Source organism: Drosophila mauritiana, chromosome 3R (assembly GCF_004382145.1).
Source record: "Drosophila mauritiana strain mau12 chromosome 3R, ASM438214v1, whole genome shotgun sequence".
Taxonomy (NCBI): Eukaryota; Metazoa; Arthropoda; class Insecta; order Diptera; family Drosophilidae; genus Drosophila; species Drosophila mauritiana.
Window position 1 is genome coordinate 9,526,886 of NC_046670.1, and position 25,632 is coordinate 9,552,517.

Sequence of the window (25,632 nt, forward strand, 5' to 3'; positions counted from 1 at the left end):
GCGATTTGACATTTTCAGCATGCACATTTTACACGACTATTCCACCGTTTATATACATCTATAATAAAGGCGACACCTAGCGGTAAAATGAAAGACGAACTGCTTGACGTCGATATGCACTGCTTTCAAGTAACGGTCCAAATCAAGATACTGATTTCTTTTTAAACGGATGTACATATGTACATACATTTAAATAGGAATTTTTTATAAATTAATAAAACTAAAATAAAAAAACTTAGCTCAATTTATTAAAAGTTATTAATTAAAATGTTAAGTTATCGTTGTCCTTATACATCTATGTTCATTGTAATTAAGTTCTATGCTTCCTACGTTATTAAATTAAATATTTGCTATATCAACAAAGCATAAACAAAAAACAGCCACTTACATACACAGTTCGGTTTTCCACCTTTTCGTGATTTCCTGATTTATTGACTATGCTGGTTAAAGCTTATTTATTAGTTTGCTAATACTTGCAACTGAGAAATAAATCTAAACCAACAAGGCGTACTGTTGGAAAAACAACTCCTTTCGGCAGTATCATTTCCTGTTTTGGGCTACAACCTGCTGACCAGGCCGAAACCAGAGCGCAAAGAAACGCAATTAAACTGGCTAAGTAACATCCAGTACTCAGAACACCGCTGTGAAAAGCACTCAAGAAAGCCAGCCAGCCAGCGGAAGTGACATTTTGCCATTTTGCACATATTCAATTAGGTGGACTTGCTGGCGAGATAAATTGATTAATTTGCCTGTGCAAATCAAACAATCGCACGAGATCCAGCGTATAAATACAACAAGAACTCTGCATTCTAGAACCAGTTTCCAGCAAACAAACGTGTTGCCAAGTACTTGGCGAGTAATCCAAAGAGCCCACACCTTTGCTGCCAAACAATCAACTACCGGTAAGTTTCGAGTACCGTTCCTACGTCACTGGCCCGAAAAATCTTAAGCCTGTCTCGAAAGTGTCACGCCCACAAATCGCTGCTTATATGACGTATACGCCGCATGGACTTAACTCATTACTCATACGTTGGCGCGTGTTGCCAATTAGTTAGGAAACATACAATTTGTGGCGCATAAAATTAACATAACTACAAAATTTCCCACGATATGGTTGACTTTTTTGTTTGTTCATTTTTCATATTTTATTTAGTGAGATTCGCTGGAATATATTTATATCGAAACCAGTTGGCAGCGTGTCCGGTTGGAGGCAGGACAAAAGAATTCTTATTTTATTTACATTTTACTGGGGCGAAACGTATTGTTGTGGCGGCATCTGGTCTTGGATCCGTTCTACGCTTTACATTTTAACCATATTTTTACTGCATTTACAGCGCCATTAATTAATGGGCTCGCCAGTCGCATACGATTTGCATTCATTACGATTTCAGTTCGATTCGGCTGTGTCCGTTCGCTTGACACTTCCTGATACTATAGCAGTTTTTCAAAAAGAGCTTTTCGCCGTTGCTACTTTCTTTCCCAAGTCCGGTGAATTTTTTAATGTGCTCTTGAAAATCGGGGAAATTTTTTGTAAAGTAATGTTTCTTGGGGATTTGCCATTGTGGATATTGTTTTGTGATTTTCCTAACTAATCCTTATGAAATATTTTGTTTGGGTGCTTTACGGACTAATTTTGAAATCATAAATTTACCCTTTACAAAAATTCTAACAAAATCCTAATTAAATAAACAATTTTTTTTGTCGTGTATTAGATCATATTTGATATATCATTAATTATTTAAATAAATATCTACAGCTCATTTATTCATCGCCCATTTAAAAGTGTCATAAAATCTGTTCAGATAATTATGCAAATTAAACAAACTCTTTTCTGAGGAGAACACACTGTAAATGTGCGTAAATTTGCGTATTGCCCGCTACTTTGCATACGCTTACAAAATAAAATGGATATTTGATTGGGCTCGAATCGATTTCGATTGGCTCAAAGACCTGACGTATTTTAGCGCCACTGGGGCTGGCTTGTCGTGTCGACTTGTCTCGCATCTGCGACCGGCTTCAATAGTTGCTTTTTTATTTTTTGCTGCCGTATCGGGCTTCTTTACTCTGTTAAGCTTTCGCATCTGCGTTTGGGCCGAGAGCATATGTATATAAAATAAGAAGACAAACGAGCGATAATAATTATTTCCAATCCGCTCTAGACTGACAACGGTCGCAAGCTAGTCAGCTCCCCAAACAAATCCGTTGGAATCCAAGTACCAATACCATCATCATGAACTGCAAGCCCTTGATTTTGTGCACCTTTGTGGCAGTTGCAATGTGCCTGGTGCATTTTGGAAATGCATTGCCCGCCATAAGTCATTATACGCATAAGAGATTTGGTAAGCTATATAAATTATCTACCTTTTTTTTATGCTCTTTAACTAAACTACCTTTTCTGTTTTATGTTTCCTTGCAGACTCCATGGGTGGCATTGATTTCATTCAGGTGGGTTAGCAATTTAAGTTTTTGTGATTTTAAACAATAAATATTTAACTTAGATCATTTGATCATTATTAAAATTATGCCAAAATGTACTTGCCTTTCAGGAGTAGTAATACTTCCACTTGAAGTAATTTGAAGTAATTTGTAATTTGATCCTGAGATTTAAATATTAGTTTCCTTAAAAATTCCACAAATTATATTAACAAAATTGTTTATTTCTTATCTTATTTCTTATCCAGGTGTGCCTTAATAACTGCGTCCAGTGCAAGACCATGCTGGGAGATTACTTCCAGGGACAGACCTGTGCCCTTTCCTGCCTCAAGTTCAAGGGCAAAGCCATCCCGGACTGCGAGGATATAGCCTCTATAGCCCCGTTTCTGAATGCGCTCGAGTGAAGCGATAAGAGGCGCCTCTTGTGCGATGTGCGGTGTGTGTGGTGGTGTGTGCTTTTATGGCCTGTGACTCAGGTGTGGATTTGGGTCAATGTGATGCTCAACACGATGCTCAAGTCTTGGCGATCTTGGCTGCTGATGTCGACCACAACGATGATGAAATTACTTTTGCTAAACAACTGACTTTCCAGCGCGAAACCAAAGAGTTCCTATTAACTTGTAATTGTGTAGTGAATAAACAAATACCAAGAAAAATGTGTGCTGTTACTAAAGTTGTCTTTGAGCATGAAGTGGGTGTTAGTTAAATCTTTTAATGGATTGAATTGATTAACAAAAAGTTGATCTGTGTTCATCTTATCTTACTTACCATTATCGACTAGAAAAATTAAGCCATATTGATTTTAAATTTTATTTAAAAAATACTTGCATATACAAAAACTTACATCGAGATATATTTTTAAAATTATTTATGTTTTCTTTTTCTGATTGCTTCGATATGCTTTAACTTAAACGCTCTATTTCTGCTATTTAATATTAATATATACAGAATGTATGGTTCATGCACGGAAATGCTGGAAAGAGCTCTGAAGAAATGGCAGTGTCAAAACTACTGACTCGCTATGGAAATGAGGATGGTGAGCAAAGACTAGTTGAGGGACTAAGCAGTAAGAAAAGTGAGTGAAACGATTTTGAACTATAGAAGACAGATGGTACAGGATATGGAGTCAAACAAAATGAATCGAGATTGTAAAACAAATCGTGAGAAACACAAATGGCATTTACTTCCTAAAGTTCAGCAGCGTGTCGGGAATTTCATTGATGTAGTTCTAAAAAGCATATTATAAGGTGTGTTAATATATGTTCTATAAGTTGATTCATCGATTGTTAACTTACATAGAGAGAGGGATCTACGCCATGACCGCCAAAGTCCGCCCATTTGGTCAGATCAATTGATGGTATAATACCGCTCTTGCAGGGCACTCGTGGGTTGCTAAAAAGTATTCAAAAATATATATAATTTATCATCAAAATTTGTTAAGGCAATGTACACTTACATTTCATGATCCGGTAAGACCATGGGGTAGATCTGCACAGTATCAATCAAGTCGGTGTTGTCGCAGATCAATCGGGATAGCTTCGCCTTGCGAATCTCCTGCAGTTGCTCGGGCGAAAATGATGAGGGCTGGTTGGGCAGTTCATACCAGAAGCGATCCCCACGACGCAGGTAACTCATCTGGGTGGCGATAACACAGGCAAAAGTCGGTCCCAACATGGAACCGGGAAGTGATTTTTCAGAGACGCCACCAGACCAGAGATCGATATCAGCAGGGTGACTAAAAAATATTAGATTAATATAACAATCCAAAGGAATCCCTTCTAAAACCTACTCAAATATGCTGCCATATCGCAGAACAGTCTCGTTGGGCATGGATCCGTACATCTCATCCCAGGTGTTTGAGGTGGGCAGACCGCAGAATTTCCGGAACTCCATGTAACCGGGAATACCAAACTCCCGACCGCGCTGCATATTAAAGGACACCAGATCCATTCCAAAGCGGGCTCCCTCCTTCTTGAACAGATGATTGGTGACCTCCTGGGTTATCGAGTCGTCCATAGCCTGGGCCACTTGGTTCATCAGACCCATGAAGTACTCATCCAGCACTCCAGCACGGTACAGATCATAGGGTCTCCTGATCAAGTCCGACAGACGTTTTGAGGCAATAAACTTGTGGGCCTTGGACCAGCGTTCCACGGCAGTTGGCAACAGGGAGTGGCCAAATCGGAAGGCAGCTCCGGCAAATGAGTCAATGATGCCGGGATTCACTGTTGAGTCGTAACCATCCCAGTAGCCATCTTTCTGGAGCACCAAACCGAACTTCTCCATCACTTCCTTGCCCAGCAGAATGGGCAGAAATTCGTTGAAAGTGACATGCTGAACTATGGCGATATTGATGCGTCTAGCCTCCTGGAACAGTGTCTCATCATCCCAGTGCTTGTTGATCTGCGCCAGTCCAGTGGCCAGTCGATTGTGTTCCCGCGCCATCAAGGTGTGCATGCAGGTGAGTACCAGTTGCTCATTCACGCGAATCTCGCCGCCCTCGAAACAGTACATGCTCTTGTTGGGACGCGTGCATCCCTCGTCGGGGATATCCAGCTTCAGGGGCAGCAGATCCTTCAGACCGTACTCCTGGAACACGGGATTCATGCGCATCAGGCCTCCGTAGCCTGTTCTCAGCTTGCGGGCAAATGACTCCTTCACTCCGTAAACAGTGTTGGCATCGATTACACCAGTCAAGGTGTTGAACTGCTGACGGGAGCCTAATAAAAAGAGATGAAAGCATTTAAGTACCATGCAATTTATATAACTAATAGGCAAACATATTTTATTATAAATAAACATTTATTTTAAGCTCACCTAATTTGCAGCCTGGACGGGGAGAGGGGAATCCGCGCACGAAGTCAATGCACTTGACATTAAACAGACGATAGAAGTAATCGTCATCGGGAATGCGAATCTCGTTGCAGTACGGATGCTTCAGATGCAGTGGTCGCTTGCAGCACTCCTCGGGATCGTTACGGTTAATGGGATCTGAAACCGAATTATATCAAATGATTCTATTAGGATTTCTAAAAAAAACAAATTTTACTTCCAATTCAAGACAGACTGTTTTTTTTACATTGAAATGCAGCAGCAATGTTGAACAATTTTATACTACAATTTTTCTTGCCAACGGTATTATTATTTAACTTACCCAACGGCGTTCCCGTCAGCGTGAAGTCGTGATCCATGAACTGACCCCAGGCGATGACCATAACGGTGCCCGCGTGATCGTGGAAACCGTCGTCGGGATGCATGGTGCGTGAAACCACTCGAGAGAAGGGCAAATCCCGACCAGTCACCGAAATTCTGGGAGCATTGATTCCGTCCGAGTAAAGTGGACCGATCAGGCGCTGGAACGGAGCATTAGCTGCCCCCCAAGTCGGGTGCTCGATGTTGTTGCAAAGGCCATCGAATCGCCGGTATTTTCCAGGGCGACACTCAACTCCGGCGAAGAAGGGTGGACACACCTCACGGATCAGTGTCTTCGAGGTATCAATCGTAGGTAATCCTTTTTCGATTTCTTCATACGATAAGCCATATCTGAAAACATAATTACGTATGGAATTTAGCCGACACTTCATCTAAGCGCAACGGCGGATATCGCCAGACTTGGCTCTTTCCTGCCGCCAACTTTTCGGGCAATAGATAATCACGTTTACACACACAAAAGTAGCACCTCGTTGAACTTGCAGTTGTAAAAATAATGAGGCAATAAAGATTTTATAATAATAATAAATCAACTAAGTGCACACTTTGTCAAAATAAACTCAAATTGGCAATATAAAATAATTATAATCAAGAACGAAGTCGTGTTGTAAGTCCCTATCTAATTATCTTAACTGATACTTCTTTTTGCCAGTGTACTCTTCAGATTTTTATTGGAAAATTGCAAAATTATCGTATTAGCCTAGTTAGTATCGCAATTAACGCGCTTTAGTTCGTCGACAGATATTGATGTCGATGCCTGCCGTTGACAGGCTTATATACTTTTCAATTGGTTTCCAATACAATTTTTTATTAGCGTCTGAGACTTCAGTGCTGGCAAAAACTGGTATTTGTTGGCTGAGGAAGTTGTGTGTGCCGGCACATAAATCGCCAAAGGGACCGACATTAACTCTTCCTCGATGCATGAGAAAGCGAGAAAAGCCAAAGGGAAACTGCGTCCGGCTGGCCATTGTGTGAGGATGGGAAGTGGAAAACTGTGAAGCTTCACAGTCAATTGGGTCGGCAATTTACTCGCCGAGGTTGTAGGGTTGCAGCACGTGAAAGTACCAGACAGTACCAGAAAAATGCAAAAGGGAGATCTTGAAATGCGATGTCTTTCAATCGTCCATCATTGATTTACATGACCCGTTCGCTGATTTAAGTCGTCTCATTGTCTTCATAGAATGCCATAAAGCCAGGCGGCTGCTGGATTGGCCGTTTACAACATGTTATTAACCATAATCAAGAGATTATACAACGGCAATTCAGATGCTGCAGGTGCAACAGATGAAGAAGCTGCCCCCCCTCTGGTCCGAAAATCCGCCTAGACGTCGGGCTGAGTGAAAGTCGCACATGGGGAGGTGATGAGCTGAGCAGAGCTTAGGACACACAGACGCGGCGAGACTCCCAATTTGTGGCCAACTGACTCGACAACCCGCTTACCCAGATCCCACTCCCCAAAAAGCACACAAAAAATAAAAACTAAATTGCCCATAAAATGGTAATCGCAGATATACTAGCATTTACGATGTAACAAAGATAAGAAAGATACTAGTGGGAATACTTTGAATGAAAAATTAAAACAGAAAATGTTTCTTAAGTTGTGGTAATTTAGTGGCAATTATAGTATGGAACCAAACGAAGTATAACACTTTAATGCGATCTTATTAACTGAGATATAGTTAGCATTTAGCATACACTGCCGAGCCTTTGGATCGATAACACTAAATCTTTAAATGTCTGGATTAAGTTAAAAAAATATTTTTTATCAACTGAATTTGTTTGTATACATTTCCCCCTGTGCAGCGGTCGAATCCGCTGCAGGGGCCAATAGTTGGCCAACGGATCGCATGGCAGAAAAAGGAAAAACCAAACTGGAAATGCAGTGTGGCATCTTCCGCAGCTTCTTTTCGAGGGGCAAGACAGTCACGCGCACTCTCACTGGCTTACTGGCTCACTATTCACTACTCACTACTCACTACTCGCTGCTTACTGCTCACTGGCTGTTTGCAAAGCGGTCCATTGCATAATCGCCGTTTGTTTACATCTGCGATGCGAGCTCCGCAAATAGCTGCAGATACTTTTTGTTTGGCAAAAATGCGGTTGCGCCAGTTGGGAAGAAGGCTTCGACGAGCTCTCGAATGCACTTCTTCGGCTGTCAGCCACTGGCCATCAGTCAAAAAACGGCAGACAATTAGCATTTGCATGCGCCGAACTTTCAAAAAGAACTGTCGCACACACAGAAAAATCTTTTAAATCAAAAGAAATCTATGCAATTTGGTGGAAATGTTTATGTGAATGGAGTGGGTCATTACGTTTTCAGAAAATTTAACTAATTTATATTTCACATTCAGAGCTTAATAAAAATAATTGAAGACAGTCTAAAATTTTTGGTTCACTGAAATGCTAGCAAAAAATGCTACTATTTTGTTTTGTGTGCTGACGAATTCGAGTTTAGGTTCCGATTCGTGGCGAGCATAGAACCTTGGAGGCAAGAAAAGACTCATGAATATTTGACGACTGCAGGGGGTCGTTTCGGTGGTTCAGTGGTGCAATTATTGGTGGAGCAGTGGATCAGTGGTGCAGTGGTGCGGTGGTGCACGACTTAACTGCCTTGTCATGCGTTATTTGGCAATCGTTATTAGCGCCGAGGGAGATGGAGATCGTGGGCGTGCCAGGGCAACTTTCAAATGCGTTTAGCGCTGAGTACTTACGTTCGGGCCAATTGAATGGAAATGTCGAGCAGCAGCTCGCCCACGGTGGCCAGTTCCTCCGGCTTCCAGTCAGATTTCGGTTGGGCCACATCTGCAATAAACGCATGTGTGCATTATAATCGGAAATTAAGGCCTACCATCAAAATTCCACAAGTCAAATCTCAGGAAAGTGTGGCTTAAAAGCCGCAAGTTTAAGTTCCAGTATGAATCGTTTTAAATAGGTAAGTACTTTTACAAATATTTTTAATTGAAAATTCATTTTAAATCAATATGAAAAAAAAATTAACATATATTTTAAACTTGATTCTCTTAAGGAAGGCTTTACTGTATTGAATTTAGGATTAACTCACGAATACGCTTGCGTGCATCCAAGTAGGCCGCATTGATGGCATCGTAGGTGATGCAAGTGCCCGGTCCATTGTTGTACGGGTTTCTGCAAGTAAATTGAAGAGAAAGTGATTTAGATTGGCAATAACAGGCAATTTGTCGCTTATCACATGCTAACCACACAACCCACATCCAGTCCTTCTGGGAAGCCTGCGCACTGACAGATAATAAAATTATTGCCAGGCCAGTGCGTTAAAAAGAAAGCCGCGTTGGAAGGAAACAGCCAAGTTCTTTATTCAGTTCACCATTTAACTTGGCCAAAGTAACATCGTCAGGATGAAGGAAGGAAAATTGGAGCAAACGCGCAGTAAACTAGAGCAAATACTTAATATCCATAAGCCAACTTATTTGGATAGTACTTTTCAAGAGCTTCTTCCCAATTTTTGCAAAGAATCTCTATTCAGCGAAAAATGGGTTAAGTGGATCAAAATTGTTTTGCTAGGAATTCTCATTTTATTGGGACTAAAATACTACTATGAGGAAATGCAGGGAAAGGTATGAAAATTATAAGTTGGACAAAATTTATTGAAGAACAACTAATATTTTATTTTCTTTGAGTTTTTTTAGAATTGCGCTCTATCTTTGCCTCGCAACTTGCGTTACGCCTTCCGACCGCCTGAAAATTGTAATTTCTGTGCAAATATTAAAAATGTGCCGCGACTTAAAAATATTAGCCCCCAGGAGTTTGAGAAAAAATTCGCCTACAGTGCAGCGCCAGTTATCATTAGTGATGCCACTAAGAATTGGACAGCAATTTCGGTTAACTATCTATGAAGTCTTATAAAATCGCCTTTAATTAACAGTATATGCATATTGCAGTTATTTAACTACTGGTATTTTCGCGATGTTTATACCAAGGCCAAGCAAAAGCAGCACATAAGGGAATGCCAGTTCCTGCCGTATAAAACCGGATTTTTGGATATCTATGACGCTTTGGATATGCCCGAGGATCGGGTGGAGCTAAAACCAGGCGAACAGCCCTGGTACTTCGGCTGGAGCAACTGCCATGCGGAAACCGCTGAGGAATTCCGCAGGCACTATGGGAGACCATATTTTCTGCCCGAAGGCTCGGAAAACAATGCAGTTGATTGGTTTTTCATTGGCTCATCTGGCTTGGGGGCCCAAATGCATGTAAGTTTCGCATATTACTCTTTAGGTACTCTTTAGATACAATTTATATTTTTTATATTTTTCTAAATTCTGGCTAATGAACGCCATTTCACAACGGCTCATATATTATACACATTTAAATACGTAGACAACAATAGTGAACTGTTTTATATTCTAAGGCACACTGATTTATGACAAAAGAATGCTAGTGCAGTATAGTCATAATAAAAAAGACTTATTCTCCTTCAAATGAAATATACAAAAGATTTTTATGTACTTCCCAAGACTTTTATTTCAAAACACCACTTATGAAATGTTATTTTACATAAATGTAGAAGTGTAATAACCTCTTTGCTGATGTATGTCAAATTTGTCTTGCAGATCGACAACGTGAGACTGCCATCGTGGCAGGCTCAGCTGGCGGGCAGCAAGCGATGGCTACTGGTTCCACCTCCCGAGTGCTACCTGCAGTGCCGGAGATTCGACGTGGTGGTCCAGCAGGGCGACATAAGTGAGAAGCCACTCGAAATGGCGCTTAAAGTGCACCCACTACTAATAAGCATATTTCCAGTTGTGTTGGACACGAACAAATGGTACCACCAGACCTTTGTGCAGCCGGGAGCCATCAGCCTGACCATTGGAGCTGAATACGACTAGAGTTAACCGGCTTCATGCGGTTTTTCCTCGTGACAGGAAACGGCTGTCCCAAACATCTCCATTCGGATTCGGACACAAATATGGCCAACTGTTACTGTTACAGTAACAAACTTAACTTTAACATTGCCATATTACTCTGCTTTAGCCAGCCGGTTTGTTAATTAAACTCCAAAAACACGCAAATTTCTTATGTCGAACAGCTGCGTCTCAGCAGTTTGGGAAAATCTAACCAAATTGGGGGGCCACTGCCACTTCCTCGAACGGTGCGACATGTAAAACGCGTGTCAGGCGACAACGATGCGTGTTAACAATGCGTAAGTATTAAGTAATTACAACAACAGCTGGAGCAACTGCAGCAGCAGCAGCGTATTCAGAAAATCTACCCACAAAATCCGCAGCAGCATTGCGAGCTCACGCAACCCAAAACCATTTCGGCTAAAAGCAACATTTTTCATGAACTTGCAGACATTTTACCCTCTCACTGGGTAATTTTCCTCCGCTTTTCAGTTTCCTTTTAAAGTTTGTGTGGGCTTAGAAACAGGAATCTAGGCACTAATAGGATTAAATTTTGTTTCTGCTGATACATTCTGATCTGAAGCAAATTAGATGCGAGAAAAAAATATTAGATAGCTGATCTACGGAGTTTTTTTTTTTCAAATAAATCATACTTGGTGCAGGATACAAAAATATAACATTTCAAATTAGAATAGATTTTATTTATTTTGGCAGGGCATCTAGCTATCGCCTTGCGTAAGTAGCAACTTTCGTGCATATTTCTTGGGCAAATTTGTCAAATTGAAATCGAAAATGGCCATGTCTGGCACTTAACTGGTGTGCCTGTTAATTTTGTACCAAAAATCCAGTCGAGAGCACTCTCGCACAAAATTTACGAGACCCGGTTAAGTTCAATGTGCGCATAGCCAGAGTTTTGGGCCAACTAGAAAGTGGCTCGCATGCGACACGCACTGCGTCTCTTGCTGCAAGCCACTTTGGGGCCAGTCCACTCCTTTCGATGCGGCTCGTCCCGCCCCAGACACGGACTTGTACTTGTTATCCTGATTGTAAAGTAAAAACTAATGTTATGAGTCCCGGGCTGGGGATCGCAGGTGCGCTGAGAGCCCCGAAACGCCAACACTTCCTGATCGGTATTGAGTTGCAGCGGTCTGGTACACGCGGCGTATGCGTAATATTGTGAATAATTGCAAAAGCGTGTCGTAAACTCGCAGTGAAAAATATTCAAATATCATTTATCTATGCGGCCTTTTACAAACTTTTTTTTCGGTTATATTTCTTTAGAGACTCTGGGGAGCTACTTCGCTTACGCAGACAGTGATGCAGAAAACAGATGCAGATGCAGATACAGATACAATTGCAGACTTTTAGCAGACGGAGCAGAGGCCGCAACGAAAGTGGCCCCTGGCAAAACCTGTATTTAACTTTTAAGTAGGTTGCTGCGACCAATTTTGTTTCTCCTTTTTGCTTGCATTTTTCCCAGCTGACTCTGGTCAGCCAGGTTCAATAGCCAGGCCAAAGTCAGCGATAACGACTTGGCCCGATTGACCCCAAAAATTAGCTTCGCTTCGCGGTGACCCCCAGCACTCAAAGACAATTGACAATTGAACAATTTGCAATCTCAATCTGGATCGTGTGACATTTAAACTAAGTGTGTATGTATATCTATCTGATGTCATAAGTGCTGCACTGTAAAAAGTCATAGCCCATTAGGATCTTCAGTTATAAGCATAATCTTCAGAAATTATAGCAACGTGGTCACTGTTTATATCTTTTTTTTCTGTGCAGACTGAAGTTCAGTTCGGAAGGCTCTATGTGTTGGCGTCGTTTCAAAGTCACTTTTCGAAATCATCTCGATACAAAAGTTTGCCATCAATGGCTGCTGCAGCCCCACGGCAGCTCAGGTGTTTTTATTTTATTTAGGTATTTTTCTTTTATTTTTCCTTTGGCATCTGCAAGTGTTGCAATGCCATTTGTTTTGGGTTGCCGCTGTTGCCTTGCTATTTTTGTTTGCGGCTTTTTGTCGTGCGGTTTTGATTTTTTTCGTTTACTAATAAATCGCGCCGGTCTGTCAGGTGACTTCATGATGCGTTCGTCTGCATCGCATGACTCTGAAAAGCCAAAAAGGCTGTCGTCGCCAATTCGAGGCCAGAAACCATTTGCTGATTGCCATTAACGAGCCGACGTGACAGCGAGTGAAACATAAGAAGCCATCATCACACCTGAGAACCCATTTTCCGAGCCATATGTTATTTCCACTACTGTGCTTTTCTACACCCTCTGTGGAGTACTGCCGGAACATATATTATCTTTGAAGTGCAGGCCGGTACCATAAGATTTCTGCTTATACTTTTCCTAATTAGAGTGTCAACTGTGAAACTGAGGAGGACTAATCAAGTCAGGTCCTGGTGCCCGAAAAGAATAGAAATTTATTTATAGGAAAAGCGAAGAAAGTTTCTTGAAAAATCATATAGGAGTTCATGAAATTCGCATGCGATGAAGACGTCGGCTGTCAGGAGTTACTACTAACTTAGTTACCCGCGTTCAGCAACAGATGCAATCAGTTCGCTCAGCAGGCCTCCGACCAAGAAATATATATATTTGCTGGGATAGTATGGGAATATTTATCCCTAGGCAGTGCAACTTGCAGACGTCAACGTCAAAAGCTGGTTGCCGAATGATTGCCACTGCTGTTTGTGCTACTAATGATTGGCTCAAAGCTCGTGTGTTGTGTTGTCGTAGGTGTATAGCCATGTTTCCACCGCTCAAACAAGCTGAAACCAAGATTTATGGGTGTCAGTCGGGCAGTTGTACACTTCGAACAAATTGCCACAAAATGAGGGAGTAATATAGATTTCCAAGATGTAATTCAACTTTTCAGGCATCTCTACTTACTGCCACTTAAATGTTATGTAGTATGTTTTTAAGGATTATACGGATTGGTCTGTAATTATGACTTCAGTTTTTCAGTTTTTTATACTCTGCAAAACATTTTGGTGTCAACGTTCAAATATTTGAGCCTCAAACATAACCCAGAATGCCACCAAGCCACTTTTTCTGCCACAGCAGACATGGCACACAGTTTCTATTTGTACTCACAAAGTGCCGCGGAATAGATTCACATTGTAGTCGTAGACGGAGGAGCGACCGGGTCCGGCCAACAGAAGTGCACAGTCGGATCCGTGGGCCGTCTGGAGTTGCTCACCAAACTGATGGTACTGCGCATGCGCCACCGTCGCCAGTGACAGTAGAAGTATTCTGCAAAGATACGTAGGCAAAGTAGGTAAATTAACACGTTATGCTGGCAAACAAGCGGGAAAACAGTCACGCCCCTTTGACAAATGGCAACACGCCTGCGGCCAGAGGCATTAATCAGTCACTCGGCTACTAGGAAAAGTAAGACATAAGCACTGAGAGAAAAGTCAGCCACCTTACCAATTTGAAAATATTTATTTGCTAATTTTAAGATATTTATAATGAGGTGTTATTGGCATTTTCGTTATGATAAAACTCCGTTGATATAATAGTATAGTATATTATATGGAATCACAGATTTAATAGCATACTTTTAGTTAATATATTCAAGTGACAACCACAAAAAAAGTCGGTATCTATAGAATCAATTTTAATCAATAGTATGCACATTCTTATATGCAAATTCAACTGTAAGTGGCAGCTGTCGGTCGATCGGCTGTCGACGGAGCCCATGTGCCCATATCCCCGGTTGCATGTTGCTTTTTGGGCTCCCCATTGTTTCGGGCGTTTCTTTATCTGCCGGCAAAAAGGGGCGGCTGGGGAATTCGACATCTGACAACTGGCAACCTTGCTTTTATTTCGCGGCTTTAAGGCGATCTGATTTATGACTTGCAGCGCGTGTTAATCGCTTGTTAGCTTTTGTCGCCGCACACAAAGCGAAAGCCAAAAACAAAAAACCTTATATTTTCGGGCAATTGTTAACGGCTTTTGATAAGTATTGATATTGATTGCCATTGTTGCTGCCGCCTCCGGCTAACAGTGAAAGTTAGGTGTAGGCATGCCATGCCCCTTTTCTTATATAATCGAAAACAAGGTTCACCTCAAATACCCTTTAACATATTGGCATCGAAATAACTGGATTTAATTGATATTTTGAAAACAATTGATTACTTTGCTTATTGCGATCACATTAAGTAACTCGTTCAACCACGGAGTTTAGAATTAATTGAGTGATGCTCGATAAAGATTGTGAAATGTTTTAAGTAAGCCGCAGATAGAATTTCTGTAGCAAATGCAGTAAATATGGACACATGCATATATTTAATGCGAGTTATTGGCGGAGTTTTTGAAATAAATACTAGATGGATTTTCAATAATTCCCAATGTTTTGTTAATTTTTCTTAGCAAGTTAATATTTTCGTCAATAAGATAAGTACTATAAAATGGCGAAATTATGACTTTGCACTCGACAGTAAATAGTGAAAGTATTTTGCTATCCACTTGCTATCAAGGGTTTCATTAAAATGAAGGGCACAGAGTTTCCCGGCCATCGGTGCTGCTTATATAATCGCCAAGGGAAACAATAACGCACTTAAGTCCTTTCACTTTTTGCTTGACAGTTTGGTCTTTCTTTTCGCTGACCACGTCAAGTGGGATACCTTTTAAGTGTATCACATTACTTGGGTTTACTGAACTCAGCTCCCCTGGGTGCATTTTTATTATAGTAAAATAAACATCTGTTTTTTAGATAATAGCTCAAAATTTAAATTCTCGCTTATAAAAAGGTTACTCTGTAAGTTTTAAAATCATTCGAAAAACTAGAACTTATTGCGTACAACATGAAGTTTGTGGCTGCTCTGTTGGTCATATCCTTGGGAATCCTGGTCTTGGCTGAGGCCGATCCAGGTGAGGAAAGGTGTCCTGGGGTTTGCACAAGGGAATATAGACCAGTGTGCGCCGAATGGCGTAGGGGTATTATACGTCCCATAGTCAGTCGATGCACCTTCTCCACTAAATGCGTTCTTAATAACCACAGATGCAGAACGAATCAAAGTAAGTCTATATTTTCTAAAATGTTAATAAATAATATACGAACTGTTCAAAACTTAACAATAGATTGGGTAATCGTCGATGAGAGACGAAAGTGCAGGCGTGAAACTCCGGATTGCGATGAGCTACGAAAATCGACCTAGAAATAAAATCTCTTGATGACATCTGTGCTTACAAGCTGCATATTTTCATTATCAGATTAAATATCTGTTTATCAGCTAATAAACTAAAGAAACTTCCACTTTTAAAATGCTGTCTCTGGTATTGTACGATCATTCGAAAAACATAACTTTTGATTCCACAACATTAAGTTGTCATTCAAATCAAAGTAAGTTCAATCGACTGGATTGTCATGAAAGACAGAAGACTCCTTTTTTTAGATCATAACTGTGATAGAGTGGGATGTTCGGCATAACATTGAAATCCCTTGACGACCTTTTTGCATGGAATAAACCTTAACTTGTCCGCTCATATTGCATTCGACTGTGATTAATCACATGCTCGATAAGTAAACAGAAGACTTGCTGACTCTTGGCCAATGTGCGGTCATAATTTGGGGTTTACGGCTAACTCGATTTGCAACTCTTTACGCTCCTCGCTTTAACTGAGTTAAATGAATATTAAATCTGGTTACCAGCGAGTTGCTTTCATTTCGGTTTTCGCACAAGAGTGAATTTGGTTCAAGGCTGCCCTAAAATACTTCGTGTTTATGATCGCTTTCGGAGTGCCTAGTTCATTAGCCATCATGACAGGGCAATTAGAATGCAAACAAAACGCACTCGCCCACACAAATGGCGTTTTCTTATTGGGCCGACATCGTGCCACGCCCGAACAAAAACGCGTGCCACAAGGGGGCAGTGGGCTTTTTGCAGATTTAATTGCCGGACCCCAGATGCAGATCAGAGTTGCAGGCCACTGCGTAAAGTCAATTAATTGTTGCTCGCCTTTGGGGCGACAGCTTTTGTGAAAGGCCAGCACGCAACGTCCTTCTGGCCAACCTGCCAACCGGGCAATATCCACACAACAGGTATGTATATATGCATATGTACGTATCTGCAATTTATGCACACTCGCATGCATATGCAATCTTTACACCTGCCCGCAAGAGTCAATTAATTTCGGTTCGTCGATGGCTGGCCAAACGACTTTTACATAAATCGCACCACTGGCTTATCTAAGGCACTTGGCCACACCACCACGTATCTTTCGGATGACACACATATGCCGGGAAATTTGACCGCCTTATCGAGGAATGCAAGTCCCAAGGTGCAAAAATTATGCAAGAAAGTAGAAAACAAATATTACAAATACCTAATTATTTATTAATGAATAAAATACAAGTCAAAATACTCACGAAAAGTGTGTATAGCGCGAACAAAGAACGGGCGCAGTTATCCAATTAAAGTCGCCATATAGGACGATCCCTGCCATATCTGTGCATATTTTAAAGCGCATCCAATAGTTGACATTTGCTAATAATATGTTTTTCCCCACATGCAGCGCTACGTTAATTGCCCGGTGCATTGTTAGACTTTGTATGTAAATGGCTCTGCCAATGGTATCTGATGGCACTTATGTCATCTTAAAGCTGGGAGCAGGGCCCAACTTTGAGCCCCCGAAAAGGGGCGTGGCAAGTGCATAGGACTTTTTGTTCAGATCTTCTTTGTTTGCAGCTTGCCACATCACTCGTATTGTTGAGCTTTGGCTCGTATGTAAATTGCCCCTTCTTAGCCAGTATTTGATGTCATGAAGATGTGTGGAAATGACTTTTGTAATGCACAGAGAAATTTATAATTTATCTGCGCTGCGTTTTCATTGAAAGTGATAGAGTATTGTGAAATGAAAATATGACAGAAGTCCGAAAATATCTTAAAGTTTATCTTCATGTTGATATGTGATGATAGTCGTTTTCGACGATGGTGTGGTGAGGTGGAAATATGAAAGCTAGCATACTGCAGCTTATAAATATTTTTAAAAATGTGTGGATAGCGTTTTTAACATGCTAATCGAAGTTTGTGGGAAGATCCCTGGTTTAACTTCACACCATTTAGCTCTGATGATATAGATGACATTGCGATAACCGAGTGGAATTTAATATGTGCATTTTAACTCAAACATATACTATTATTTACAATGTAGATTTTTGAGTACTTTTAATCTTTTTAAACATTGAATATATAATTTTGTAGAATATTGTTCTATCTATAAACAGTGTATACTTGAGCTTACCCCAACATCTACTTTTAAAATTTTTAGAGCACCAAGACTTTAACTCCAAACCGCTCATTAGAGATAATTTATCTTTTGACTTATTACAACCCATACACCAACCGCATTTAAATAGATCCAAGCTAAAGCCACTCGATGGCCACAAGCCCGAGTGCCGATAATTGACGATGTGCAAATATCGCGGTTGTGTACTATTGCACTTTTAGCCACTCTCTTAGCCCATGCTGAGTGGATCTCGTTTCTGGGCAAGATTGCTAATGCCAGAGCATGCTGCTTTAATTGTTGCACTTAGCTTTGCTCAACTCTGTGCTCTGGCCAATTGCTTAATTGATTCTGGCCAGACAGGTAGCGTTAATGTCCAATGTCTTCACATCCGCCTGGCATTTTGCAGGCAGCTGGACAAAAACTGTGCGAAACATATCGAATCGATGGGGCACACATGGCGCATACTTGATTAACGGCAGAGCAATTGCAACATGACGCACATTTATGTGGCATTAGTGTCGCCTCCTATATTTGATTGTACCATAAATTGGCAATGCAGATTCGATGGCACACAGTACAAGGAAAGATAAGCGGGCCATAGCTGCCTTAATTCGCTCCCTGACCCACAAAACGTTTGCGATCCTATCGCTGCGAGAAAATCTATTTGAGCTCGCGTAGCTACACGGAAAAAATTGTCATAAATTCCGAATCTATTACACAACTATTTCGAAGATTTGGTCTTATATTTGTAGAGTATACAGTTGGCTGAAATATATACGATTTTGCCAGTGTATATATTAAGTATATGTAAATTCAGCGTAAGGCATACTTTTTGTATTATTAGACCTACAATTTCCATTTTTCTGTGCACATTTTTTGGCATGTGAAGGGTTTTGATATATCACCCGAACGGCACGCAATCGCGATAGCATCGGACACGGCTAACGTGCAGTTTATGGACTGCATGGTCTCGAATAGAATGTAACCGAACTGCAGCTGGCCAGCGAGTCGAAAGACCAAATATATTCGGCTTTGATCGCCACATCAACTGACTGATAACCGAAGCCGGCAATCTGACTCTTTTAACAGCTTATTAATTGGGCGGCCGCCCCTTGCAGATTTATACCTGGCCAACTTGCGGCTAATTGCAAACAAATTGCAGTGGCTAAGCCACATCAGCTAGACGAAGTCAGCGACAAATTCAATGCCAGGCTTATTGACCGAAAACGAAAACACTCGATGCAAAACTGGCTGCAGCCTGCCATTGATTGTGCATTAATCAAATGAAAACAACTTTGGCGTCTGACATTAATTTTGCACGCAGAGAAAAATTTCACATAAATTAGATTAAAGTGCTGATTGACGTGTAATCAATTCAATATTGAAGACTTAAAAGCTACGTCCCTATCTTATATCATTAAAGCAAACGAAATAACCAAATAAATCTTGATAAGAGGCAGTATTTTTACACATTATATGTTTATAATTTTTCTCAGTAAACTATGCTGTGTGCGTTGGCTTTCGGCGAACAAGCCGACCGCCTTGACTTTCTTAGCCGAGTCTGAAGTGCACTTCACCGCGGCGTCTGAGCATCCTCAAAGCCAAATGACAGGGAGTTGCGAGTGGGCCACGTGAGCAGCAGACGCCTTTCACCTGCCCGGGTCCACCACCAGGTTGCCCGAAATAGCTGCAACAATTACCAAATTTTGTGCTCGTACTTCGGTTTAGTGCGCGGCCGGCTCAGGCATTCAATAGCTCGGCAATGCTTGGCAATTGGCACATCAGCTTGATCATCGTCATCATCATCAATTTGAGTGCGAATGTTGCAAGCTCAAAATATATACAAAAATAGGCAACCAAAAAATGGAAACCCATGAGCACTCCACTTGGCCTGCCTACAAATGAACCAAGTGAATATTCGGGTTTGGTTTTTTATTTGAACGTTGCGTTGCCCAGCATACCGACATGCAGCATACTTGTGCTTTATTTAAATAGTTTTCCGAAAAATATCCATGTGCACAGACACAAAATATGTAACTGGCGGTTGCATCTGTTACTGTTCAATTTGCACCGCTGCCTCACAGTTTTGCCGCCAGTTGCCACATAATTTCTGACGAGTGCACATACAAATCAAAGGCAGCACGCGATTTGGGTTACCAGGGCTCTCACGATCCCATTCGAGATCCAACCAGAGATCTGCTGCGAATTGCGTCGACAGCCCCTGCATTTCAATTAGCAATCTGCGGCGGGTTCTCTGATAAGCGGACAGCGCCGCCCCGATCGCAGTTTTTCACTTTCGGTTCTCACGCTGGTGGGCGGGTTAATTAAAAGGAGCACTGAGAAAAAATCAATGCTGGCTTTTCATAAAGTATATAAAATTATTTATAAATATTAACGACACTTTCTCTTTCCCTTGTCATAAAATATATTCCTTAAAATAATAAGAAACCCTTTTTCCATTTCGACACAGAACATAATAAATAGAAATCTTCGCTGTACACACAATGTACCATTTTGTCACACCCATTTGCTACACTTTCTCGACCTGTGAGTCGGCACATAAATAAATAAATAAACTATTTTCACCCGAACCACAGACCGAACTCGATCACCTTTTTGGGGGCCCAAAGATCGCGGAGAGGCACGTAGTTGTATCTTCAAATCAGTGTAAATAGGCGGCCCACCGCAGGCGTCCATTCATAAAGAGCAGCACGTTTGAGCACTCGTCCACTTAATCAAACCATCGCCACCATCCTCTTCACGATCCATGATCCCTGCTCGTTGGACTTTCTTTTGTTATAACATCAATCAGCAATGTTCGCGAAATCAAAGCAACATCAACAACAACGTGCAGGGCGCAAAAAATATCTAATTTACAAAAATATAGCGAAGATAGAAAACCCATTCAAGAGGTGATCGTTGCGGGCAGGCATGACGTGAATTCGGGGTTTGAAAGTGAAATGATTTTGAGTAATTTCCGTTAATGTAGCGCATTAATGGCGCATCATCAGCAACATCCGAAAAGAAGGCGATCTTCGAGTCAAAAGTGAATGTTGACCAGCGTTCACTTCAAGAAATCGAGCAGTTGCAAAATATTGTGTACCCCAACGATACACACATATATCCATCAATGTAAGGCCTCCAAATGATTTGTTTCAATGCTGCCACCGCTCTTCTCTGGGGCAAGGGATTGCATGAGCTGTGCGAGTAATTGTGGCAAACACATCAGACAGACATTTTGCCCAAATATGGGGAAAACAACGGCAATATGCTACCACAAGTCATGGCTTTTGCTGCCTCTTGTCTTGTGAACCTTGTAAGGCGGTTTATGTAACGAATCCAGCGCCAAACATATTGCCATTTGGCACAAACAAAGACCCAAAAACACTGAACGATATGGGCACGGTAAAATTTCTATAAATTGAAAACCCCACGTTGCATTTTTGGCATCTCGAACTATTTCTTTAATGACCTTAATGATAAGGTGAAACTTTTTTTTTCGTTCCGGGTCCTTTCAATGTCTCTAAGTGTTTCAACTCGCAGTTGGACACATTAGCTATAGAAACTAGAAAACCTTTTAATATGTTTTTTTATTTTTTGGCCAATCCCTGTTATTGAATTTTGTTTGCCGTTCAACATAGGGAAGCTTGACTGTGACAGACTTTGGCTTTGGCCCTCATTAATACGCACCACAATGCGACTCCTTATCGTTCGGTCCCGATCTCGACTTCGTTCGATTTGAGTTCGATTTCGATTGGGATCTTTGAATGCACTTCGCATGCCGCTTTCCAAATTGGCACCAACGCCCTGCCACGATTGTCTGATTTATATGCGAGCATGCAAATGGAGTGGCTGGAGTGCATTTTGCCGAGTCAAAAGGTGCCGGCAGCCTTGACACAAATTCACCCAGGAGAGCGACAATCAACGACGTCCGCCCCCCTTTTGTCCACCGCTCACCGCTCAGCACTCCTGTACCGCAATTATGTCTTCATTTTATAACAGTTTGCGCAGAGCTCGGGACCGGATTGGTGGCAAGTCACGAGGCAGATGTGGCCTGCGAGTCGGGAAAGCCAGGAAATCAACAGGTTGCTCCGTTTCTGGTCTTCTACATTTAAGGAGAAAGTAAATCGCTGCCTGATCGATTTCAGCTGGCAACTGGTTGGACGTGAAGTTCAACATCCATCCACAACAGGCATTGTGCAACTCGCTTTGAACTTCGCATCAAATGTTAATGACCCCGTTTGGCCAACAGCTAACAGCACAAGACCAAAACTAAAAAAAAGAGGTAAGCTGTTCGGTTCTTGGTCATAACTATGTTTTATGGGGGGACTCGGAAAAACAAATCAGCGAACGAGGCGACCCAGCAAACAACGGACAATTAGCAGGCGCTCGCTAAGTTCCACCCATCCGGATTTTTATGCTCATTGCAGTGTGCCACGTTGGCCAGGTAATCGAGGTGTGAGCAGCTGCCGGCCAACTACCGTTAGCCAACAGAACTCGGGAAGTTATGACCATGTTCCCCAGTATATGACAAATCACCTGGACACGCCCGCCTCGACTAAGGCCGATTAAAACGAGGGCCAGCTTCGGCTTAGCCTTGGTTTAAAGCGGATAAACTCCGGCTCGATCGCCTTGCACTAAGTTTAGAAATGGCAAATATGACAAAGTACATGTAAGCCAGCTTACGATTTTGTAATATAAAGCTGAATCCTTCAAAACTTAATAACCAAGAGAGATAAATAAATTCATGATATAACCAGATTAATCTGAAGCCGAGTTTCAATATATTTTCAAAGAAATCAAAATACTATTTAAAATTAAGCTGTTAGAACTTGTTTTTAATTTTTATTAATTTTTCACAATATTTAAAAATATGAGGAACAATTACAAATGCCTAATTTGTTGTATATTCGTATACTTATTGGTAAAATGAACGTAACAAAATATAATTACATTTTGAATATAATTAATCTTTAATGAAAGAAAGTTAAATGGTGATTTTTTAGAACTTCGCTACATTGCAAGAAACCAATCCGAAAATTGGATCATAACTGCCAAAAAAATCGTATTGTTAAAATTAGCTGTGCATATAATGGGTTTCTTGTATTAATTCGAACTATTTATAATGATCTAAACAGTTGTTTGTTGCATTCAAAAATTGCCTGGCGCTTAAGGCCTTATCTTTTGCCCTATACATAATTGCTTTTTAAATTGAAACCGAAATCTCCCGCTGAGCTCTATTTTAAGCCCGCATTGGAGGTGTGACTTGGAGGTTTTCGTCGGAAGCTGAAATGGCCAAGAGCGTGACCTATACGCTCATTAATTCCGTTGCTCCAGGCGCTGATTTGTTCATCATTACGAGCTGGGAATGGCTCGTGGATGGTCAGATAGAAAGTGGCAGGAAGCCATTAGCATGGGAAGTTGTTAGACAAGCAAAAACCTAACCAACTCGGCGAAGCAGTTGGCCTGAATATAAATGAAATAATCAAAACACATATATGGCGCAATGCCATTTAATCACTCGTCAAAAATCACAAGAATTCACCGCACAGGCCGAACGAAAGCTTTCTGTGCCAACGACTCAGAACTTTCCAGCTAACATATACATGGAGAATAATAAAAAAAAGACAAAACAGAACGGGAATGCCGAAGAAATGTTTACAGAAAGTTGTCATGAACCAGCAGCAGACACGTAAAAATTACATAAAAATAATCAGAAACATGGCTAGAACCAGTCACCGACTTGGTCCAGACATTTGCGAGACGCCCAAACGCTCACTTGCCACACACAGGAAATTAACTGGAAAAATGTGTACCAAATCTGAAAATGCGGCTCATTAAAAAATAGCCAGCGTACATACCTTAAGATCATTTTGTTGACGTTGCACGTTGCCACTTGGCCGTTGGCCGCCGTTGTTAATGAAGTCTCGAAATGCGTCGTGTATATGGGTAGGAGTTTGCTTATTTTTGGTTAGCGAATACTTAAAGCTGTGAATTAATCCAATTATAGCAGACGATGACCCACGCTTAGTTGGCCTCAATAAATAACGGACGATTCGCGGGGAGTTCACAAAAGAGTTCGTTGCCTAAGTCTTTTGTTTGGTGCCAGAATTTACCAAGTAACGAACACTTGTCGCGGCTGCGGGTAACTTTTACTATCGGGTTTCACCCTTTTGTCACTAATTTCAACTTCTTTTCCAATGCACTTTGTTTCCTGCACACTCACTCACTCACACGAAAGGGCCCCGATTTCTTTTTCTTTTTTCCGCCTGCACAACCGACACGGAGTGTGTCCAACAATTAACTGAGCTCCGCCAGCCGATGCTGCCACAGAAAAGCCAAAAAGAAGCTAACAAACGTAGCCGGCCCGCCGTCGACGTCGGCGTCTGCGGAGCAGCGATAGCAGTCAACAACTTCGGTTATCAGCTGCCAAGTGCCGGCGGCAGCAGCGGCAAAAAGCAAAATATATTCAGACGCCCCGAACGCGACTCGTTTTTGAGTGAAAGTTTGAGTTGAGTCGAGTTTGGCTGCGTATGCTTTGTTGTGAGGTGAATGTTTCCGTGGTGGGTTTTATAGAAAACAGTTTGTGTCTTAAGTCTTTTGATTTCAGCGTCAGATATTAATTTTTTTAATGGCAGTTTTAATTCTTTTTCTATACATACTTAAGTGCATAATTTTATGAAATTATTATTTTAAAATTAAGGTTCCTATACTATACATTTTAAGATCTTTAAACGGTTCACAAGCCCAAGATAATAATATACAATATTAATGGGCGCATAAATATTCAAAAAAGTATTGTTATATACTTGAATTTATTTTACTTTGAGCACTGAAAAATTCGTTGTAGTCTTTAATAAATTGACTCTAAGTCTATTGAATGACATTTAAAATTGCTATTGGTAGGCAAATAAATTATTTAAGTACTTTAAAATGCAATAAAATAAGCAAAATAATATTTATGGCCGCCGGCAATATTTTGCAAAAAGTTCAAGGCTTGTATTGTATTACAATGCATTAGAATAACATTTATTTACGAGGCTTGACAACTTTTAAAATAATCCCCTTGCGCTCATAAGTAATCTACATTTAAATATTTTCTTTATAATTTCTTATTGCTTATAATTAATGTTAAAAAATAACAAATAACAATAACAAAAACAAATAATATATGAATTTGCAACAATAAAATTTAAATGAACTTATGAAATCGGTTAATTTGGTGCTATCTTAATCTAAAGCTATTACAGTCTGTGAAACCATATACTCCCACATAATAAAACACATTTCACTTTCAACAGCCAACCACTCGGTAATTACTTAGTGACGGCTGAGCCCCACAAAGCAACTCCTACTTCGGTATCTGCGATCTTCAATGCCCATGTAAAAATAAAATCTCAATCTGCAGTCGTTTCTTTTTCTTACACGTACTTATTCAATTTGCTAAACCGAGCTGCACCTTCGACAGACCAACTTTTTAGAGCCTCGTCAAATCAGCGGTATATCAGTACGAGCCAATTAATTTAATTTGTCAAACCGCACATACAAATCTGGCGAGCCTTCATCATAAGTCAAAATTCGGAGGGAGCAATGCAAAGGAGGCTAACAATAATGAGCGTAAACCAGAAAACGTCAAAACGGAGGGCAATTGATATTAATTTCGCCCAAAAATAAAAAACACCGCCAAATGGAGTTTTCCTGTGGTAGATTTGTCTGTGCCAAACAGTAGAGTCCGTATCGATTTTTTTGGCCTTTGGCTTTGGGCTGTGTTTGGTTTGACAATTGCTTTGCATGAACGCACGAATATTGTGCAACATTTTTGGACCGGAGCTGCGGCAAAAAACAAGATCAGTATTAACAATGTACCACGCAT

The 25,632-nt window shown here is 40.9% G+C and overlaps 4 protein-coding genes across 5 annotated transcripts; 3 read left to right on the forward strand and 1 right to left on the reverse strand.

The window, feature by feature from the left end:
• Positions 1–853: 853 nt before the first annotated feature.
• On the forward strand, positions 854–3,072 carry LOC117144074 (eclosion hormone). 2 transcript variants are annotated; one of them, XM_033309084.1, is made up of 4 exons: positions 854–902; positions 2,160–2,339; positions 2,417–2,445; positions 2,682–3,072. In XM_033309084.1, exons 2-4 carry the CDS (start codon positions 2,231–2,233, stop codon positions 2,835–2,837), a joined length of 294 nt encoding a protein of 97 aa, XP_033164975.1. In that variant the 5' UTR covers positions 854–902; positions 2,160–2,230; the 3' UTR covers positions 2,838–3,072. The 2 variants fall into 2 exon arrangements, with proteins under 2 accessions (XP_033164975.1, XP_033164976.1); XM_033309085.1 differs by lacking the exon at positions 854–902 and adding an exon at positions 1,461–1,483.
• A 168-nt stretch (positions 3,073–3,240) lies between these two features.
• Positions 3,241–24,077, reverse strand: LOC117144741 (peroxidase). Its single transcript, XM_033310094.1, has 10 exons — positions 23,621–24,077; positions 13,620–13,778; positions 8,705–8,787; positions 8,355–8,445; positions 5,588–5,976; positions 5,251–5,424; positions 4,223–5,153; positions 3,890–4,168; positions 3,729–3,825; positions 3,241–3,661 (listed from the first exon to the last, which is right to left on the reverse strand). The coding sequence occupies exons 1-10, from the start codon at positions 23,629–23,631 to the stop codon at positions 3,614–3,616; spliced, it is 2,262 nt and encodes a 753-aa protein (XP_033165985.1). The 5' UTR covers positions 23,632–24,077; the 3' UTR covers positions 3,241–3,613.
• On the forward strand, positions 9,000–10,649 carry LOC117144742. The gene is made up of 5 exons (XM_033310095.1): positions 9,000–9,236; positions 9,309–9,500; positions 9,561–9,872; positions 10,233–10,362; positions 10,423–10,649. Exons 1-5 carry the CDS (start codon positions 9,018–9,020, stop codon positions 10,506–10,508), a joined length of 939 nt encoding a protein of 312 aa, XP_033165986.1. The 5' UTR covers positions 9,000–9,017; the 3' UTR covers positions 10,509–10,649.
• Positions 15,335–15,688, forward strand: LOC117144743 (vasotab). The gene is made up of 2 exons (XM_033310096.1): positions 15,335–15,548; positions 15,612–15,688. The coding sequence occupies exons 1-2, from the start codon at positions 15,335–15,337 to the stop codon at positions 15,686–15,688; spliced, it is 291 nt and encodes a 96-aa protein (XP_033165987.1).
• Positions 24,078–25,632: the final 1,555 nt, after the last annotated feature.

Coding starts and splice junctions, on each gene's coding strand:
- LOC117144074 (XM_033309084.1), top strand. CDS start 2,231: ATGAACTGCAAGCCCTTGATTTTGTGCACCTTTGTGGCAGTTGCAATG. Junction 2,340..2,416: donor TTATACGCATAAGAGATTTG/GTAAGCTATATA, acceptor GTTTCCTTGCAG/ACTCCATGGGTGGCATTGAT. Junction 2,446..2,681: donor GTGGCATTGATTTCATTCAG/GTGGGTTAGCAA, acceptor TTTCTTATCCAG/GTGTGCCTTAATAACTGCGT.
- LOC117144741 (XM_033310094.1), bottom strand. Junction 8,446..8,704: donor GGATGCACGCAAGCGTATTC/GTGAGTTAATCC, acceptor CGTTTATTGCAG/ATGTGGCCCAACCGAAATCT. Junction 3,662..3,728: donor GCGTAGATCCCTCTCTCTAT/GTAAGTTAACAA, acceptor TATGCTTTTTAG/AACTACATCAATGAAATTCC.
- LOC117144743 (XM_033310096.1), top strand. CDS start 15,335: ATGAAGTTTGTGGCTGCTCTGTTGGTCATATCCTTGGGAATCCTGGTC. Junction 15,549..15,611: donor CAGATGCAGAACGAATCAAA/GTAAGTCTATAT, acceptor ACTTAACAATAG/ATTGGGTAATCGTCGATGAG.
- LOC117144742 (XM_033310095.1), top strand. CDS start 9,018: ATGAAGGAAGGAAAATTGGAGCAAACGCGCAGTAAACTAGAGCAAATA. Junction 9,237..9,308: donor ATGAGGAAATGCAGGGAAAG/GTATGAAAATTA, acceptor GAGTTTTTTTAG/AATTGCGCTCTATCTTTGCC. Junction 9,501..9,560: donor AGAATTGGACAGCAATTTCG/GTTAACTATCTA, acceptor TGCATATTGCAG/TTATTTAACTACTGGTATTT.